Source organism: Colletotrichum phormii (genome assembly GCF_030913505.1).
Source record: "Colletotrichum phormii strain CBS 102054 chromosome Unknown BDP81scaffold_24, whole genome shotgun sequence".
Classification (NCBI taxonomy): domain Eukaryota; kingdom Fungi; phylum Ascomycota; class Sordariomycetes; order Glomerellales; family Glomerellaceae; genus Colletotrichum; species Colletotrichum phormii.
The window spans coordinates 626,791-646,042 of record NW_026851466.1 but is presented as its reverse complement, the minus strand read 5'-3'; the positions used below and the strand labels follow the sequence as shown (position 1 = coordinate 646,042).

At 50.8% G+C, this 19,252-nt stretch overlaps 6 protein-coding genes across 6 annotated transcripts; 2 read left to right on the top strand and 4 right to left on the bottom strand.

The window, feature by feature from the left end:
• The first annotated feature begins 1,932 nt into the window (after window positions 1-1,932).
• Window positions 1,933-2,849, top strand: BDP81DRAFT_110731 (uncharacterized protein). Its single transcript, XM_060581476.1, has one exon. The coding sequence runs from the start codon at window positions 2,113-2,115 to the stop codon at window positions 2,554-2,556; it is 444 nt and encodes a 147-aa protein (XP_060440558.1). The 5' UTR covers window positions 1,933-2,112; the 3' UTR covers window positions 2,557-2,849.
• BDP81DRAFT_464683 (uncharacterized protein) lies at window positions 2,690-3,562 on the bottom strand (the record flags this gene model as incomplete). Its single annotated transcript, XM_060594176.1, has 3 exons — window positions 2,690-3,187; window positions 3,234-3,243; window positions 3,300-3,562. 3 exons carry the CDS (start codon window positions 3,560-3,562, stop codon window positions 2,690-2,692), a joined length of 771 nt encoding a protein of 256 aa, XP_060440557.1.
• A 2,154-nt stretch (window positions 3,563-5,716) lies between these two features.
• Window positions 5,717-7,848, bottom strand: BDP81DRAFT_110713 (uncharacterized protein). The gene is made up of 4 exons (XM_060581475.1): window positions 7,658-7,848; window positions 6,889-7,571; window positions 6,496-6,840; window positions 5,717-6,441 (listed from the first exon to the last, which is right to left on the bottom strand). The coding sequence occupies exons 1-4, from the start codon at window positions 7,731-7,733 to the stop codon at window positions 5,830-5,832; spliced, it is 1,716 nt and encodes a 571-aa protein (XP_060440556.1). The 5' UTR covers window positions 7,734-7,848; the 3' UTR covers window positions 5,717-5,829.
• On the bottom strand, window positions 7,547-10,340 carry BDP81DRAFT_410030 (dynamin family protein). The gene is made up of 3 exons (XM_060589098.1): window positions 9,852-10,340; window positions 7,658-9,797; window positions 7,547-7,571 (listed from the first exon to the last, which is right to left on the bottom strand). The coding sequence occupies exons 1-2, from the start codon at window positions 10,227-10,229 to the stop codon at window positions 7,965-7,967; spliced, it is 2,211 nt and encodes a 736-aa protein (XP_060440555.1). The 5' UTR covers window positions 10,230-10,340; the 3' UTR covers window positions 7,547-7,571; window positions 7,658-7,964.
• Window positions 10,341-11,427: 1,087 nt separating this feature from the next.
• Window positions 11,428-12,214, bottom strand: BDP81DRAFT_437810 (zinc-binding domain-containing protein). Its single transcript, XM_060591268.1, has one exon. It carries the CDS (start codon window positions 12,140-12,142, stop codon window positions 11,648-11,650), a length of 495 nt encoding a protein of 164 aa, XP_060440554.1. The 5' UTR covers window positions 12,143-12,214; the 3' UTR covers window positions 11,428-11,647.
• A 4,771-nt stretch (window positions 12,215-16,985) lies between these two features.
• Window positions 16,986-18,721, top strand: BDP81DRAFT_501386 (uncharacterized protein). Its single transcript, XM_060595534.1, has 3 exons — window positions 16,986-17,516; window positions 17,573-17,878; window positions 18,020-18,721. Exons 1-3 carry the CDS (start codon window positions 16,995-16,997, stop codon window positions 18,647-18,649), a joined length of 1,458 nt encoding a protein of 485 aa, XP_060440553.1. The 5' UTR covers window positions 16,986-16,994; the 3' UTR covers window positions 18,650-18,721.
• Window positions 18,722-19,252: the final 531 nt, after the last annotated feature.

The following is a 19,252-nucleotide window of genomic DNA, read 5'->3' as shown; positions in this document are numbered from 1 at the left end:
GATCAGAGAGTTGTAAAAAGGATGAAGCCCTTTTCGCTGACTACTGTAACTGTATCAATATCTCTGTATTGATTGATTCTGCGTAAGGAGTAGAAGGGAGATTCCAACCGGAGGTTGGGTGGGTAGTCGAGGTCTAAGTGTACCCCCTCGAGGTGGCCCATGCTCTGCCCCTACTCGCGGCCGAATTGGACTTCCAATCCGACAGGTATGGCGAGTCTTAGCTTCACCATAACCCCTTTTCTTGCGGCGACGCACCGCCTGCATAGTGCGATCTCTCTTCCCTCTTCTCCGCGTTACGTCTAGACCTGACCCTACGGATCATCACACACCCAGTTCCTTCAGATCTCTTGGAATTCACGCCCTTACAATTGTCAAAGGATCTCTTCTCAGGCCGTTTGCATCAGAAGAAGGCTAGCCTGATATGCAGCCACTGAAGGTCCTTTAACGTCTCCTCCCTCATGACTCAGAACCTTAAGCATTTCCGTGCATTCAAAATACCGTTGCCGCCGCTTAGTTGGCCATCATCTCAATCTCATGCGCCAGGAAAGGCTGAAAGCTGATCAGTCGGTTCGAAGTTCCATTGGACGATCCGCCCACAGTCCAGACCCACGATCAGCCTATTTTAGGGCATCACCTTCCTGACGATAAATGTTCTTACGACCCGCATAGCTCAATAATCCCACGCTGGCCTTAATCACTCACGCATAGCACTCATGTTTGGTTGAGTCCGTGTTGACTTGGGTGAATTCCGTCACCAAACTGCCGCTTTGAGTCGCACGCAAATGACTGCGTGGAGACATCCCACCGCGCTAATACCGACTTTATCAGGCGGGTGCATTGGGAGCCAATCATATCCCATCGAGTGCTGAATGGCAACAGTACATCCCCCCCCCAATTATTACCCACTTCTCCCCCTCACAACAGCGATACATGACGGTACGTCATTTACCCCTATGGGTTCCTCCCTATTTTCACCACCAAGACCGACATTTTCCTATGTGATGAAACGTCGCGATGACTTCTAGCGATTCCGAGGGGTCGGTACGGTCGTGTATCAACGTCGCCGTACTTCCCGAAGACCTAGCCGCTGCCTGTACTGCTGACTGTACACCCGAGAGATGCGATAATGCGGTCGTACGCCCATATGAGCCCCCATCCCTCGAAAGGGGCAGCGTATTCAACCCCTTCAACGTACCCGAGCGGAAGCCGACAATACGAGAAATAACTCTGTTCCGTGGCAACAGCATATAAGGGTCTCGCGGAAGAGCGCCTCCGCCTGCGTTGCGTGTAATCGGCCAAAGAAGGCGCTTAGCGAAGTCTCAGGAAACTCACGATCCCATAGGAAGAAGACGAGGTCAGGGTGTGAGCAGTGTGGGGTTGCGATTTGTAACTCAGAAGATTGCTGGTACCTATTTCATAACCAGAATATATAGACGGAAGAGGTACTAGAAGACTAGGCCTTTTGATTGGTTGGAAAAAGGCTTGGCTGGTCTCTGAGTGGCTATTACCCCTCACTGGATGTACTGTTGCCATTCAGCACTCGGCCACACACCTACCACGACACATGTTTTTCTCAACCACTTTTCCTACTTCTGCCTCAATCATAATCTCAAGCATCCCGCTTCTGCCTCACTGCGATGGCTTGCACTCGATCGAATTTGCGCGCCGAAAAGGACGATTTCTCTACTCCAGTGGCCCAACGTCAAGATAGCAGCTGTTTGCTGTCTAGAGCTATGCGCAACTGACCATTAGCAGGCAACCAGTTCCAAAACCGCGTCGACAAGAGCCGTCGTCAAACGAGCGTCCATCGCATCTCACGACACGACGGATTGAATCCTCCTCAATCTCGAAGAAACCTTGTTTCAACCCGGCGCTGACGCTGACCGCCGCACCAGTCTCGGCGAAAGCATCGTCTGAGGCTCATACACGCCATTTAGAGGGTTGTTGCAAACGGCGCCAACGACCGGATGCCCCCAGCTCATCCACGGAGGAGCGCCCTTTGAAGAGATCACGACGGACTTCTCGCCGCCGCGGAGAAGAGACGACCGATTCGATATTATACTGCACTAGAAAGGGACGCGGCTGCGGCAATACTTTGAGTAGGACTGGAGCATGGAGAGTCTTCTTGCGAGGAAGAAATCTTCCTCAACTCTCAGTCGCAAGCGATCAGCATCTGGTTCTGCTAGCTTGGCAACGCCTGGCGACCAGAGGCCGAGAGAAAAGAAGACTGCTCCATATCGTAACCCGCGATACAAAAACGTACTTGGAACCAAAGGAAGCTTCATGGTCAAAGTCCTCCCAAGAGAGGCAAGCAAAACCGTCACACAGACTTTGCCACACATTTATCTGTTTTGCGATGACATCTTAGAGTCCACCTGTCGCAAGGTTGCAGACAGAAACGAAGTTGGCGTTATTCGAGATCTAAGTCTACTGGTCGTCCCCTCTTCAGAGCTCACTGCTACCCACGGCGCCACGGAGCTCGATTACTTGATCGAAAGCATGAACGAAGGGTGGAACCACTTTCGAAGCCTCTTCCACGCTCGACACACTTTCTAGATGGCTCGAAGCTCCCCGTCTAGAGGCTGCTCCTCATCGTTGCCGATACTCAAGCACGTCGATGTCCCACCTCATCCCGTTTCGCAGTCGATATTGACTCATTACTATATTTTCTCTCCAAACACAAGCCTGTCTAAAGGCTGATCATGCGTCCGGGGTTGAAGATTCGTGCCGCAGTCTCCTGAACAGCCTCGAAGGTCATGAAATTGCAACTTTCACTCTCCAGATGCGAAGTTACGGCTGCTAAAGTGCTGAACTCCCTACGACAGCCGGGTTTCGGGCAGTGATAGAGGTTCTGTTGGTGTTTGGGCGATTTGAGGTGTTGATTTAACGACTCCAGGTCTGCAAAGCGACCGCTGCACAGGGAGCAGTTCAAGGTCTCAGTGACGGGATCCCAAGATTCTGCAGTGGCTTCCAAGCTAACCTGCACAGTCCACTCTAGCAGTCGTTTCGCAAGCACGCAGTTTGGATCACGCCTTTTGACCACTTGATAAACTCCAAGTCGAGTCAACGGCGCTTTTTCGCATCCCCCCTGCTCCAGGTGATGAAAAACGCCAGCCACCGTCACGTATAAACTGTGGCAAAAAAGACAGGATGCGTTTTTACCCCGATGCACTTTGCTGTTGCGATGCTACACAAGTTAGGCCGGTTTTGTGATCTGTGGTTTAGTTACGAACCATCTTGATGCTGTTGAAGTCTTGGAATGTTCGGTCGCATGGATCGCAGTAAAAGTGTTTCCCCACTCATGCTCCCTAAGTGCATCCTCGTCATCTAAAACCTCAGAGCAAGAGTCGTAGTCGCAGTAGTATTCGGGTCCGTCGGAAGATGAATCCGCCCAGTGGTTCAGCGCAGTCATGTGCTGCTCAATGGCTTGTTGGCTTTTGCAATAACGGTCGCATGTGTCGCATTCGAACTGAGGAGCCCGGTGGGACTTGGCAGCCACATGCTGATCGCGAGACCTCCAAGAAGGCCATGTTTGAAGGCAGGTAATGCAGGCAAAATTCATCACTGGAATTGTATGGTGGTAGCACAGGAGTGATAACATTTCAAGCAACTGCAAAAATGACATGTGGGCATGTCGAATAGCAAGCCTGCCGCCAACCCCTCCAGTCCAGAGTGCGTCGAGGATTGCTTCGAGCTTGGTCGTGGAAAGCGAAACGCCCGCAGTGTAAAGACGTGTGGCCCAATAATATTCGCGTTCGCGATAGGAGCTTAGTTGGCCTCCTGTAGCTGCAGCATGCATAACCACGACGACTGCAACAGCCATGCACTGTGATTGGTACGGATTTCTGAATCCAGAGGGCGTAATTCTGGCGACACCAAGCCGCGGGCAGATCTGTTTCCCATCCACATTACAGTACCCCAGATCGTTGGTGAATTCAGAAGACGATGCGCACTCAGTGATTCATTACTTCAACGAGAACAGAGAGCGGAGGGTCCAAACAATTACCACAAAGAAGATGGCGCCAAAAGGGGACGCAGGGAAGTGTGAACACCGCCAGGAAAACAGGTGGTGGGCACTGAGAAGACAGATGCCACCACACAGATGCCAGCTTACAGATGCCAGCATATAGTTGCTAGCACAAAGATGCTGACTGTTGGCTTGCGTGTACCACAGGTTAGTCACACAGGTATTCCTGGTATCGCGATCGGTAGCAATATCGTTGGGTTAATCTGGTGTTCTTGTTGTTGTTATTGTTCTTAAGGAGAGTATCTGATGATGATGATGATGATGTATTTAACGTCTGGTAACAAAAGGACGTGCCGGGCGCTATGCCGACATGGTCTATACTAATCTAAACTATATTACAGGCTACCGTCTTCACCTAACGTTCCTGTTCAACGACTCGGGCAAATTTCGGAAAAGAAATTGGTCTCCTCTATCCATTCGCATAGAAGAGAGGCTCCCTTAGCAGAACCTAACAAGAAATCAATACTTGCTTTGGCCATACGTTGGCGGAGGTATTAAGGAGAGTATCTAAACGCGAAGGCTCGTGATATGGAAGGAGGGAGCTGAGGTGTGTCACGTGCCGAAGACACGTGACATAGCTCGGCTCCGTGTATCCCATCGAGTGCTGCAAGGCGACAGTACATTGGCTCCACATAACGGGCCCCCTTTTACCCCGCACCGCATCTGGTACATCCACTGCTTGAGTTGCCCCTATGATTTCCACTCCGGTACATCTACCAAATCCATCATTACCAATACTCAATTAATGGATTCTGACGATTCTGACGGATCTGGCCGTTCCACGGGCTCGGCGAAGTCGTGTATCTTTGCCCTGCTGCCCGAGGACCTCGCCGCCGCCTGCACTGCCGACTGTACGCCGGAGCAATGTGATAATGCCACTGTTCGGCCCCGCGAGCCTCCGGAGGTTGAGCCCGGTATCCCTGGGAAGTACACGAGGATGGGCTGCCTCGAGTGCGATGTAGCTCTCTGTAACTCAGAAGATTGCTGGTACCGATTTCATACGCAGAATCTCTAGTAATTGGAAGTATCTATTATCAATTACGTTGGTTGGTTGGAAAAAGGGGCCCGAAGTGGCCCGATTGGCTGCTCCCCCGCATCTCAATGTACTGTCGCCTTGCAGCACTCGATGGGATACCTAGCGATTGCCGTTTGTTCCCACACTGACAAACAGAGAGCACGTCAGATAAGCGCTGCCAGCATCTGTGTGGGATCCTCTGTTTGCACAGACGCTGGCGCACATATGCTAGCACACAGGTGATGGCATACAGACGCTGGCATAGATAGCACACAAAGTAGGCGCTGCCAGCATATGTGCGGGCTTCTATGTTTGCACATAGATGCTAGCACCTGTGTGCTAGCATACATTGGCTGGCTCTATCTTGGCAGGCTAGCTCTGCGCTACTCGGTTTATTCCAATGTCGGTTGTCCTGATCGACAAGGTTGTCCTGTGGCTCAAGATGTGACTCAGGTCGCCCGCCGTACGTACATGGCATATGCTCCCCAACTTGTCAAACCTAAGCGGATAGTCTTTCCTCATCGGGAGCAGCAAGCGTGTCTTGAAAGGTATTCGGCGTAGGCAGTGCGTCCGACAACTCCCTGACGTCACTGCTCAACGAGAAGTACGTTGGCCGGGGTGTACCTGGTAAGCGCTCTAGAGACCGATCTGAAACGTTGGTATTGAGATTTGCGCATTAAATGCCCAGAGCCAACCATCAACCGTTTCTTATACTGCATGATATGAGATGTAATTCCGTGAACAACAAAGGTCCCGGAATCATTTCATTGCACCGATTGTATTTGAGTCATAGTCTAGTTGGTGGACTCGATTTGTCCTGGTAGCACACTTGGCATTGCCTCGAGGAAAACCACCAATCCAATTGGCCACGAACTTGTATTTCAAGACAGCAGGGGCCTTTTTTGTCTTCAGGTTCTGAAAGTTCCAAGGCAGACACGAACGGCCTGTTGTCATCCTTGGAGAAAATGAGCCATACGGCTTGATGGCTACTTGCTTGGAATGGACTGCCCAAGCTGTCGAGTCGAACCTGACCAAGGCAGCACTGCCGGCCCTCAGAAAACTGAAGAAGCAGTCCTGTAATACGCAGCATGCTTCGTACATAGCGCTGACATGGCACAATTCTAACAACACCATCTAAGGACGCTGTAGAGTAGAAGTAGGGCTCGAAGAAAGTTGACTTTGGATGTTGAGATGATGGTGTGGGAAGAGCGAGTGAATACGAAGCAGGTGTCGGTATAGGAGTTTCGAAGGCTAGCATGCGTACCCCCAGCGGAGAGTGCTCGAAGAATAGCCGGCTTCCTCCATCTTGACGGGGAAGATCGATCAAGTTTGGCACAGGAAATGGCTGCAACTTAGGTTGAGGACCGAAATAAGCAACACGGTTATGCGTCGTTTTGAACTATAAAGATATTAGCTAGTTTCTCTTGTTATCTTGCATCGCTCCTTAGCTCACGATCAGAACACAGCCTCGCTTGAATTGACTGTACTTCCAGATTTCGGATACCTTCTCTCCCTGCTCAAGAGGACAATACACCCAGATTCCATCGTCATAGCCATTATAGAACGCAAGATCTTCTCCTTCGGCATGGGCATGTAGATACACAATCCGGCAGTTCCAATAAACTGAATACGCAGTCACACGCGGTCCGTTGCACACTAGATCTGAGAGTTGAGCTGATGGCGGAATTGGACTTAGTTGAACCAATCGAATGGGCTCTGATGGAGGAGTAGACCACAGGTACTTTAGATGCAAGTTCGTGTCCGTATCTCTTGAGACAACGTCACGCAACTTTACACCCTACGACTCATCAGTATGAACCTATTGGGGAAGAACATATTCACTTACGTCAGTGGATGTGAGAAGCATCGGGCCATCATAAAGTCGAATGACTCTCCACCAGAGGCCCTGGCAACTCTCCACGGCTGGAGGCTGCTCGGAGTAACAGAAAAGCAACTGCATCACACCGAGATAATTCTCAGCGATATGCACGGATTTCACGCGCCGAGAAGCGTCAGGCGCGAACATTCTCTCCGTATGACCTTCGTCGCACGAATTACTCAAAGACGATACATAGCGAGTGCCTTCGAAGTCGACGAAACGGGCCCAGATCTTGGCCACGACGCTGATGGGAGGGACAACGTTTGTCGCCTTTTTTGCCAGAACCTGAGCGTATGCCACGGCGTAGCGGTGCAGAGAAGAGCCCTCCAGAAGATACTTTGCGATTCGGCAACGAAGTTCTTCGGGTAAGCGCGGTTTCACTAGTCTTAAGATCGGTGATGATGAGACATGTTGGTGTAGCCATTTCATACGCGTGGCGGCCTCGGTCGGTGTCGGTTCGTATCGGTACGCCAATGCCTTGAGGAGCGATTCTCGTAATGGTGAGTGTACCTGATTAGTACACTCCTTGTGACAGCCTGTTGCTTGCCCACCAAGATGAGGGCATGCCCCAACGCACTCGATGAAACCATAATCTTCAAGCTTCGATCGAGTATTAGGCATCATCACCGATTGCTGCCCATTTTGCATCACTACTCCGATTGTCAGTGGCGAAGCGATGAATGAGGAAAGGAAGTTTTGGGGAAGGGGTCAGAGAATCAAGGCGGGATGGGCTCACTAGCAACGATAATGTCGTTATCCTGAAGTTTGAAGCCAGAGAGGCCGCACCGCTGTGAAATGCAAGGAGTGGCCATTGTTAGTGGATGTGAGGTAGGCAACGAAGGTACGGAGAAAACATAAAGGGAATTCCTGACTTTAAATGCAAGTTGCCAGGCAGGAAACCTTGTCTCAGTTAGACCAATCCGCCCTATAGCTGAACACTAGTAGCCACAAAGGCACGCTGATGACCGTTAATAGTATGTAGCAAGATGCTGGTTAATTCTACCATATGTGACGGCCAAACTCCTAATGAACGTGCGAAGTGCCTATCCACACAGGATCTCCATCGCAACCTCTAAGTCCTGAATCTCCTTCTTCAGTCTCTCCCTACGCTCCCTCGTCCGGCGAGACTCCCCCGCCACAACAAGCAATTTCTTCGGGTCCAGGCACAGGACCCATTGCTCCGAAAACAGCCGAAGGGGGCTTTCAGGGCCAGAAAGCAGCTTGTAGTCGACCGCCTGGCTGAAGACATTGTCGACGAACCGCTTGTAAGCTACCTTGTAGTAGGCCTCGAGGGTGTCGTGGATGGTCTCTGTGGCGTGTGCTGTGTTGCTCTTGTTCGTAACTGCATCTGCAACATCACTCAGATTGATGACAAGGATTTTGCCCCAGCCCTTGGCAGGCTCTTCGTGTCGGGCCTTAGGCCGCAACGTTTCCTGGATCCGCACGCCGTGACTCCTCTGTTGATTAAGGTTAAAGTAGTGGTTTAGTGTATACGGCTTTAGCTGCCGCTCAACATTGACCAGCAAGGTCGCCTGGTTCATGCCACCCTCGTACTTGGCGCAGAGGTCGCCCAGAATGGCAGATGAGACGTCCTGGAGCACCTGCGTGTCTACACAGACGACCTTTAGTGCCGTCAGGATGAAGCGATGAACGAGGAGGATAATCTTGCTGAGGTATTGCTTCGCGATCATCTCCCACTTCGCCGATTGCTCCCGGAAAACACTTGGAAGAACACCATGACCGAGAGAGCCCAGGTCAAGGCCGCGGGAGCGTCGGTGGACAGCCTCAATCCACTTCATGATACCGTTTTTCGGAAGGTCAATGGACCAATCTGTAATGATGATCCTGTCCAAGTCAGGGTATGCCCCAGGAGTAGGAATGTCAAATGTATCAAGCTGAAGAATGCTGTCGTCATTCTCGTCATCCTCCTCGTAAAAGATAGGGCTTGCTGGAGTGTCCACTTCCACTGGAACCGTGGCCTCAACCTGCGTCTCTGATTCGAAGAGATACGTGCGAGCAAAGTTGTCGAAATCAGTGTTGAACTGCTCTGTTGTATTAATGACGGCTGTAATAAGCCGCAACGGGTTGCTGTCAAATGCCGGATGCGCCGAATAGTCAGCATCCAGCGCAGCACGAACCAGAGACTGGAAGTTGCTCGCAATGCTGACGAGGTATTGTTGTTGCTCACGCTCTGTCTGGCGAGGCGCGCCGAGATCTTTGTGCTTCTTCTCGGCATTTGCCAGTTTCTGGCGCGTCTCGCTACGGAGCTCAGGGAACGCACGATCGGTGATCTCGCCAAGTAGCTCCTCCAACCGTTCTCTCAGCGAAGATATACCGAGACGATCCTCCGGAAGGTTGCCCCAGGGATGTTCTAGGAAGATGGTTTCACGCTCGCGGAGAGCAGCCAAGGAATTTTCCTCTTCGCCGTGGTCGTCACCCCCGCGGTTCGCGATCACATGGTACCCAAGCTTGAGAGGCTTCCGACTACCTTCCACCAAGTTCACCACGGCGAGTCTGGCGGTCCGTTCTGTCAACAGATCGGCCTTGGTCAAGATCCCAAGGGTCCGATCGCCGGCTGGGTCGGCCTCCTCTGCAAGACTCAGTATCTCCTGGGTGGCGACGTCGACGTTACTGGGCAGGACGGCAAGGATGATGGTTCGACTGTCCTTGATATACCTCTTGACCATTTTCTTGACAAGTTCCTTGTCCTTATTGGTAGTGACACCTTCGGTAGTCGTGCGGAAGATACCAGGCACATCGATGATGGTAAGATAATCCTCGCCTGGGCCGCATTTCTCAATTTTCAGCACGTCCTCAGAGAAGGTGTTTTCGCCAGTTGTGTTGGCAATAGTTTTGATGTCCATGAGAGCGTTAGCCTGGTTCAGTAGTTAGATGTAAGGCTTAATTCCACTTATGCATGATAGTGTTACCTGTGCTAAGATGTTGGGAAACTCTGTGCGGAGCTGTGTAGTCGTGTTTACCTGCCTGTGGTACAGCTTGAGCTTCTTTTTGTGGTCCTGCGAGGCATGTGGTCCAGGAATGATGTTGATGTCGATTCGTTGGTGTGTCTCGCGGCGGTGGGTGATCTGGGTAGCGTACCGGGTGCAAAGCTCCTGGCCACGAGGGAAGGGGATTCCCGTCAGGCTCTCCAGTAACGATGACTTCCCCGAGCTTTGATCGCCTACGGCCACAAGTTGTGGCAAAGGTAGATAGGCTCCAATGTTCTTTTCGCGGAGTTGATCGATCTTCTGAAGCCGACCCGCACTCGTCAGGAGGGGGGGGTGCTTGTTGCTAGGCTCAGGAGACATTGCAACGGGATGAACGATATAGAACAAGTGGTCTTTGGATGGATAGAGCAGAAATCAAAGGAGGAACGGGTGAAGGCAGAGAACGGTTTTATCTATCTGAAGTGAGAACTGGGGCCTGCTCAGAAGGCGTCCGCAGTATGGCCTCCTGCAGCAACGCAACGGTTGGAATCTGCTAACTGTGAGGAATGGTCACGAATGCAGGGCGCCAACTGACAGTGTGGTTAGGCGCCCCTGTCTCTGCCCTACCGCGCATCGCTCCACTAGTTTTGGGCAAGGCTGTCTATGGAGTATTTGGCTACACCTGCGATCTTTTGCGTCTGGCCACGGTTTCTCCTGCAGCAGGCTGGCGTCTGGGCCTCGGGAAGGGGACATACAGGATACCCGTGTAAACCAGTCGGTCCGGTTCTAAGTCGATTCGTGGCGAGGCGGCAGTATACAACAAATTAATGCGTCATATAATGTGAATTCACCTTCCTAACCTACATTTCTAAAACAGGACTTTGCTGCTGAGCCGCTGCGGAGGCATGCGGGAGGCCGTCCAAGTCGAACAAGCATGACAGCCACACTCTACCTCCTGCTTCAACGGCTTGTACAGTAGCTGCCGTGGCCTAGGGAGTCATTTTGGCAACGTTATGATAACGCCCGGCGGATGAAGGCGGGAGATGAGACAGGAAACATATCTCGGAACAATGTCGGCATCGGCCTCAGAAAAATACCTGGCATTACGCCTTTGTAGAATGAAGTAGTTAGGCCAGTAGACTGCCATGCAGCTTTGTACAACGACGTGGCACTGATATAGTCGCAGCGGTGGACCCACTGCATCAGAGCTGCATTCACCGGCTGCAAGCCCACTGCTTCCATGTCACCCTAGACAGCAAGGGTAAATGTAGCTTATAACCGAATAGCTTGTTAAGGCAAACAATGCCTGTGAAGTCTGATAAGTCAATGGCAAATCAGCTTGAGCACCTTCAATAATAATTACCCCTCGCTAGGGAACACCACCAGGAGCGGCTGGATGTTGGCCAACTACGTGGTTCCAACATGCCTCTTGATCGACTACGGTTGTTCGTTTTCCAGGCTGATTACCGAGGCCTGGATAGGCGCGAAACTATGGGCGACTTTCCGGCCTCCTGCAGCTGCGATCGAGGCGAGACGCCCTGCTGGCGGGCCGCGGGGCAAGTCATACCACGATAGAGGTGTCTCGCCATCCCCGACCGCAACAATGCAGGCAAGTCGGTCAGTTGGTTTCTCACACGCTTCGGCCGTGCACAGCTGGTTACATTAATTACCTACTTGGCTGCAATGCGATTGATCCAGTGGCAAGGAGCTTAACAATCCCGGAAACTTCATTTCCCTGGATACTCAATTAATACCATCTAACCTCAAAAGATTCCCATTCTCAACCCGCCAAAGTAACGTTAGAACCCGAAATCATTTCGCCTCTGACAGTAACCCCGCTTGCAACCCTCACAGAGATCTATCTGATGTGGGGGACCTTCTTTTCCAGCGTAGAACGGCTGCTCCATCTCTACGCCCGCCCACCTCTTAAGCCGGTATGCGATTCGTTCAACATAAGATTGCTTATCGAGAGTAAAACTGCCGAGCTCCTTGCAGGACATGCAGCGCTGGTTGAACACAACAGCGTCATACCCGTTTCCGTGGTATCCTTTGATCACGATTGCCACCTTCTTGCTCGTCCATGTGATGTTGGGACAGCTCGTGTTATCGCATTTGAATTTACCCATCACGTTGGTTGAGTATTCGTTGTTGGGGCTTTCCTTGCTGCCATTCTTGTTGAACCACGTCGAGGGAAGATCATTAGACACGGCATTTGATACAGCTTTATGGAGAAACGGATACTTGAAGGAGGTCCTAGTCGCAGTCTTGGGCTTGATGGATTTCTGTTTGGCCATTATGGCTGCACAAGAATTGCGGTTGAACACAAGGAAGTGAATGTGTGCGAGAAGGGCGATCAGCCATAAAAGTTTGTTGGCTAAGCTGGAGCAGGTCGTTGTCATTAGGTAGTTATATGGAATGCTTGTGATGCCAAGGAAGAAAGGGCGGGGTAGTTGGCCCTGTCGGACCAGTGTCGCCTTCAGTCGTCCCTTCTTGGAAAGTGGCCTGATCAGTGGCATCGCGCGCCCAATAAGTTTGCGTGTAAATGTGACCAAAAAGACATTTGGCTTGGCTATGTGATTCTTGCCGTGCAACAAATCACGTATTAGAATATGCAGGTAGAGCGCTTTTACAGAAGCTGCAATGTGGGCCAACCAGTACGCTTGCACACAAAACGACCAGGAAGTTAGCAAGGTTGTATTAGTGGACGGGAAGACTTTCCGGATGCATAGTGATATTTGCCGAAAGTCGTGGCCGTCATTGGCTGTGGGAGAGCACAACTCACTTATGCAGGATACCTCGGATGTACGCGGTCAAGCTCGTTCTCAGTTCACGTGGCGGTTTGCATCTACGGATATTGGACCAGAAGAGTCGTAAGCCTCTTCTTGTTGATATGTAAGTATTAAGACCAATGTCTACTTGAAGCCCCCATACAAGCCTAAGCTGCAAAAACTATTTTAAAAACCGGCACCTGTTTATGATTCCTTGCGACCTCATCCGTACGAGTGCTGAGCTTGATAAGATCTGCGGTAACTTAAATAGCGATATCCACGTTAAGAATGTGCCTGACGAAGCCGGCCATGTTCTCGTGCACTACCTGAATACTGGCACTTGGCAAACCATCTGCAAGAGGCATTCAATACAAGACTCCAAGGCTTCAACCCATCTCAAAACCAGTGTACACGTCTACGCTACTGCCCAAGCCTACGGTCTTCCGGGTTTGGCCGAGCTGGCCAAGGAGAACATATCTAAGTCTGCAGATGCGTTGCTAGCGCTGGATGTCATCGCCTTGGCTGCCGGTGCATGCGAACTGCTGCCAGACGATGATCTGTGGTTCTTAGCCTTTACTAAGATGCGTGTCGAGAATCTGCTCAAGGACCCACGATCATTGATGTCAGACTGTCCCAGCACATTCGTTACGGTAACTGTTTCACCTCAAGCAACCTGACTTATGCGTAACCAGAGGCATGAATAATGCTAGCAATGGTATCCTTATACAAGGAGATCGTACACTCATTATATAGATATGAGGTTTCTTCCCATAGCCATTCATTCGTCATACTCATCAATATACATACAATGACCCCTGCCTGTTTAACTACTGCTCGATAGTTATGAGCCCAGTAGACTCGTACGGCCTCTATGGACTCTGAATAGCTCCATAACTGCCACTATTACTCCTGAACTATCCTCACATTAGCCAAGCAGGAAACTAGTCATTCCACGAGTATCAAACCATCCACAGTGCTATTTCATCATGGCATCTCGACATGCTTCAATCTACCTTCAGGGACAAGGGGACTGGTCCAACTGGTATACCTTCATAAGGATGAACGCCAAGGCCAATGGAGTCTGGGATTTCTGTGGTCCAGATAAGACAACCCAACCCATTGAGCCTATCCGACCAACTCTTCCAGATCAACCAACTGCCCAGCAGCTCTCAATATACGAAGCACAGAGCAGGATCTACCCTGAAGAACTGAAGCGTCACGAAAGACGGATTCATGCCCTTCAGAAGACAATGAGGGACATGACCACCACGGTCGAAACATCAATGCTATCATGGCTTGGTGAAGCAGACACACCACGGGAAATCTTAACGATCCTTAAGAAGAGGTATCAACGAACTCCTGAGGCCGAGAAGATCTTAGCGTATAAGAACTACCGAGATCATCTTATCCGAATCAAGCGGTCCAACACCACAGATTGGATCCAGACGTGTGAGACCTACCTCACAAAGGCTGTCAGACTTGGCTGCGAAGAGATGAGCGTTACACACCAACAAGTGACCCTTCTCACCACCTTGAAGACAGTCTACCCAGACTTCGCTGCTCCGCTGGCTAGAGAAACTACCAAGGAAGCAGTCGACAACGTTGCCACAGAAAATAGACTCTCTGGCATTACCATTCTTCATCAGTTCAGAGCCTGGCTCGAAGCTGGCTATGGTGAAGACCACACTACAAAAGGAGGAGTCTACGCGACTTGGCAGCAGAAGAATGAGGAGCAATCTTCTCGGACTTTTCCCAAGGCTGCTACTACCTCCGACAGCATGTCGCCACCTAATCAAGCAAGGGGCATGTCAGGGCAGACAATTCCAACTTGTCATATTGATGGCAAGAAGCACTGGTACGTTGAGTGCTGGTATCTGAATCATCAACTCCTGCCAGAAGGACGCAAGCTTGACCCTACAAAGGAGGCCCAGGCTACAGCCTATCTCAACAAGAATCCCTGGCTAGTAGAAAAGATTAAGACGCACAACGAGACCAACAACCTTTCAGCACCATATTCGACCCAGCCAACCACATCAACCGGAAAAGCTCACCACATACGAGCGATCACACCTTCAGACTCCGATACGGACTGGTCAGACACTGTCTCTACACCGGAAGAACCAAACGGCAGCTGTCAGCACGTTGCGGATGGAGAAGAAGTTAGAAACGCAGTACTCGTCGATACTGGCGCTTCTGACCCTCTATCATGGGACAGATCACGATTCCGACATCTTCAACCAGTCAAGAAGGCGTTTGATACACCCAACGGACCGATTCAAGCAGTTGCCAAGGGCTCTCTTATCGTCAGAGCATTCAGCCCTACAGACGTGGAATCAGAGCTTGCTATTCCCAACGCATACCTAATTCCACAAGCATCCACTACTTTAATCAGTACCATCAAGCTAGAAGAACAAGATCTTTGGTTTTCAGCAAGAAAACGATGCTTTGAGGACGGTGATGGTAACTCTATATACAGAGTATGATCAACCAATTCACAGTATCACCTTGAACGCCCACAAGAGCAGTCTGGGAATTCCTTCTTCATGTCAAGCAAGGAACCAAGAGCTCAGAGCAATGCAACGGGTCATCTTTGGCATCAGAGACTAGGACACCCAAACAAGGAGGCTCTACAGCATCTCAACAAAGCATGCAAAGATGCCGGTGTTGAGAGTCCACACATTGACAATTGTGAGGCTTGCCACTTAGCAAGGGCAAAACGAATAGTCTCACGACGTTCACTGTTGGTATCCCTATCACAGGGTAACTGGTTCGAACCGTGGGTTGACGAAGAGGTCAATTGTACTGTATTAACTTCTGCGTAACGTGTAAAAGGGAGATTCCAACCGGAGGTTGGGTGGGCAGTCGAGGTGTAATTGAGGGCCGAGGAGCTGGCCCCTGCTCCTGCCCTGACTCGCAGCCGAATTGGACTTCCAATCCGACAGGAAGGAATGAATCAGACTTATGACTCATTGACGTATTGCTTTGACGTTCCCCACTTTCCATTTGCGTTAGCATAGGGGCGGAGGATGTTTGCCTCCTCATCATCCTCGGTCGATTCTTCACGCTTCCGCTTGAGACTTTTCTAGCACAATGCCTTGGGGTACGATCCGCCTTCACCGGAGGAAGTCAAAATGGTGTCGACGGTTCAGCTGAGGTTATGGTTGACCTCGGCGGCTATCTCCAGGTATTGAAGGCTAATGTCTGGGAAGATGCCTAAAACTCTCGCCGTACAGGCGTCTTTGTCGCAGTCGACTCCTTTAATTGCTGCGCTGGTAGTCTCGTTTGATCTGTGAGGTGTCAGGAGTCCACTGGTAAGAACGGTCTTGGTGTGTTTTGCGAGCGCTGTAGTCGTGTGAGCGAGAAGGCAACTTCGCAGCACAGCTAGCAAAGCTGAGAGAAAGGATATTTATGGTCAACATGAGCTCGCCAATGAAGGCACGCAGAGAGTAGGGGAGGGACATGGGAAATGAGCTCAACAGCGTTGCGTTGAGAAGGGGGGCGTTTACCCCCATCCAGCGGACAGCTATCGGCCGCGTGGCGTGTGCTGCTCATTACCAATTGCCCATTATGTCCAAGACACTCTTTCAACAGCTGTAGTTATATGCCATTCCTGTCCCTGTGACTAACTTGTACATAACTTTATTGCCATTAAGCGGCAGCCCATTCAGGAGATAGCGTAGTCACTGGCTTTAAGAGGAGAGTCAAACAGCTAAGGAGAAAACTTACAGAGTTTTCTAGCTTCAGCATATCTAGGCCTGAGCCAAGTGAGCAGCTCCAATCTAGCCAAAGTCAGTCATAGAAGGTCTGCCATGCCCCACCAGGCGTGTGGCTCCGCGTCAACTCAAAGGTTCTATAACCTCTTTCACATAACTGGTTCTTCTAGGTTTTATCCTATTCTTCTGATCTTAGGGCCAACGAAGTCAAAGAGGGCAGCTATTTGAATCAAAGACATCACCACCAACACCTTGCGCTTAGTAAGATGATGTACTCTTTATCCTCTTTCTGTTCTTTAAGTATCCCTGTGACTGATCAAATGTGTCTCAAAAATCGCAAAGGAAATACTCAAATCTCTTTTCTTTGCTAATGCATAACTGTGTACCGCACTAGAGGCAGACTAGAGGATTAGTATATCTTCCCTTTATGTTGAAGATTCTAGTTACATTGTTCTGTTCAATGGATATATATCAGATTCACGCTTTATTACACCTTTTATCTACAACTAAGGACATTCTTCTGGAATTTACTTATGTGTTCTTATGATCCAGTAACGGAGGTATACTGGCAGCCTATATATATATATAAACTCTCATGCTAGAGCTTCAGCTATTCCTTCATCATCTTCAGCTCTTTACAGTTGTTTACGTACAAATCCAGCAAGATGTCTTCAGAACAAGGCACTCTGTCCCCCACATCCTCTGGCTGTGGTGGTTCCCTTGCGCAGGCTAACCCCCTGGACGATCTCGCTGTTCAAATGAATCACCTAGCCTTAAGGCCCCAAGAGCAGCACCAGGACGAGGTCCTTTCCAGTCCTCTTCTGACTGTCCCCCTCATCGACAGATCGCCTCCCTCTCAATTCGGCCTCTTTGGCGCTGCCATCTCAGAAGATTCATCCTGCGTGGCAGAAGCTCGTCTCTTCCACAACGTCACATGCCCCTCGAGCGTCTTCATCTGCGGTAGCCAGGGCTCCGGGAAGAGCAATACGCTCGCGTGCCTCCTTGAGAACTGCCTCATTCCCAGTCAGCTTGGCAAGTTGCCCTATCCCCTGACGGGCATCGTCTTCCATTACGACAGCTTCGTCTCCGACTCTGGCGGATTGCCATGTGAGGCTGCGTTCATCTCATCCCACGAGAACGTGTCAGTCAGAGTTCTCTGTTCCCCGACAAACGTCCGGACCATTCAGGTATTCCGCCGTTCTATATCTTATGATCAACCTTACATGATTCTAACAGCTCACAGAGTATCTACAGCAGCATTCCGAATGTTGAGATTAAGCCCCTGAAGCTAAGTGATGACGATCTAAACACTCGTCGCATGAACGACCTCATGGCGGTGGGGGAAAGCGACTCTAAGCCTCTGTATATGCAGGTGGTCAACCGTATCCTGCGAGACATGCGCTTGGAGCAGCAGAGTACCGGACTCGGCTTCAGCTATGACAAGTTCAGAAAGTATTTAGCCTTGGAGGAACTGACTCCAGGCCAGCTGAACCCTCTGAACCAGCGTCTCGATACCCTTGAAAGCTTCTTTGCCAAGAAGAAGGGCGTAGTCAAGGGTCAGGGCGTGGTCAAGGGTTTTGTGGTCAAGGGAAAGACTGCTGGCGTAACTGGGAAAATTGACTGGCAACCCAAGGTAAGACCCCCTTCCCCACGACAACCATCAAGATTAAGCTAACCGTCTGATTTACAGCCTGGCCAGCTTATTGTCGTCGACCTCTCCTGCCCTTGCGTGACAGCGGAGTTGGCCTGCTCGCTCTTCAACATCTGTCTTTCCCTCTTCCTTGAGCAGAAGTCATCCATCGGCCGCGTCGTTGCTCTCGATGAAGCTCACAAGTACATGAAGGAGTCTGAGGAAAGCCAGACCTTGACTAACTCCCTCCTTGAGACTATCCGTCTTCAGCGTCATCTAGGCGTCCGCGTCCTCATCTCGACTCAAGAACCTACGGTTTCGACAAAACTCCTCGACCTTTGTTCTATGACGATAGTGCATCGCTTCACCTCTCCTGACTGGCTGCGCACACTGAAAGCCCACCTGGCGGGTATCTCATCGATGTCAGTTATAGCGGCTGACGAAGAGGATGAGGTCCAGGCCGTGCATCCGGTCACTATTGGAGACGACGACCCGATGATGAAGGTATTCTCTATGATTCTTTCGCTGCATACGGGACAAGCTCTTGTCTTTGCACCGAGTGTGGTGCTTGGCCGGCAGGAAAAGGTGGACGATGGACAGACTGTGCTTCAGCGACTGGCTCATCGAGCTCTGCGAGTCAAGATTCGGTCTCGACTGACCAGGGATGGAGGAAGAACTGTAATGGCTTGACCTCTTTCAGGATGGTGGGATGACTTCAAGGCTGTTTGGGGATGTGTTCTTAGGCCGAGCGCGCATAGTAAGAAGTAGACCCAGCTGGACAAACACTGTCTGGCAATGTGACAGAACTACGTAAGTACTCAGAATAGCCTCATGCAAATGAGGGGTCCCCTCTTTTGTACATATGGCTCAGTGGTACATTCTCCAACTTCTGACACAATGCCATTGATAAAACGGCTGCAATTGAACCCACAACAAGAAGTGCGCGTTGAATCAGTTTAAGTGGGTCCCGGCAGAGAAATTAGTTGACAGAGTGGCGCATTGGCCCGATGTACAGCGCCCAGAGGCGGTTAATGTTTGACCTTATGTCTCCGAGATGCGTCGTGAGGTTCGGGCCCTTTGGGATCACAGTCACATCGCCGGTCGCCACGTCGCCCTACTTGCGAGCTATCAATGAAAAGACGTGGGCTCACGATGCCCGCCAGCTACCTCGCTGTGGTGACCTACGCCGCCATCCTCATTCTTGCCCTCCTGCTGTGCTGCCTCCCGTCCTCCGCCACCAACACGGCTTGCCGTTGCCAACGGCACAAGAGCCCCAGCCAGTCAAACAAGTAA

Bases quoted from the DNA above. Each gene is read 5' to 3' on its own strand.
- BDP81DRAFT_437810 (XM_060591268.1), bottom strand. From the start codon at position 12,142: ATGGCCAAACAGAAATCCATCAAGCCCAAGACTGCGACTAGGACCTCC.
- BDP81DRAFT_410030 (XM_060589098.1), bottom strand. From the start codon at position 10,229: ATGTCTCCTGAGCCTAGCAACAAGCACCCCCCCCTCCTGACGAGTGCG. The intron at 9,798-9,851 runs GTAACACTATCA...CTACTGAACCAG, and splicing joins TTCCCAACATCTTAGCACAG to GCTAACGCTCTCATGGACAT.
- BDP81DRAFT_110713 (XM_060581475.1), bottom strand. From the start codon at position 7,733: ATGGCCACTCCTTGCATTTCACAGCGGTGCGGCCTCTCTGGCTTCAAA. The intron at 7,572-7,657 runs GTGAGCCCATCC...CAATCGGAGTAG, and splicing joins TAACGACATTATCGTTGCTA to TGATGCAAAATGGGCAGCAA. The intron at 6,841-6,888 runs GTAAGTGAATAT...GATGAGTCGTAG, and splicing joins TGCTTCTCACATCCACTGAC to GGTGTAAAGTTGCGTGACGT.
- BDP81DRAFT_110731 (XM_060581476.1), top strand. From the start codon at position 2,113: ATGGAGAGTCTTCTTGCGAGGAAGAAATCTTCCTCAACTCTCAGTCGC.
- BDP81DRAFT_501386 (XM_060595534.1), top strand. From the start codon at position 16,995: ATGTCTTCAGAACAAGGCACTCTGTCCCCCACATCCTCTGGCTGTGGT. The intron at 17,517-17,572 runs GTATTCCGCCGT...AACAGCTCACAG, and splicing joins CAAACGTCCGGACCATTCAG to AGTATCTACAGCAGCATTCC. The intron at 17,879-18,019 runs GTCAAGGGTCAG...TCTGATTTACAG, and splicing joins TTGCCAAGAAGAAGGGCGTA to CCTGGCCAGCTTATTGTCGT.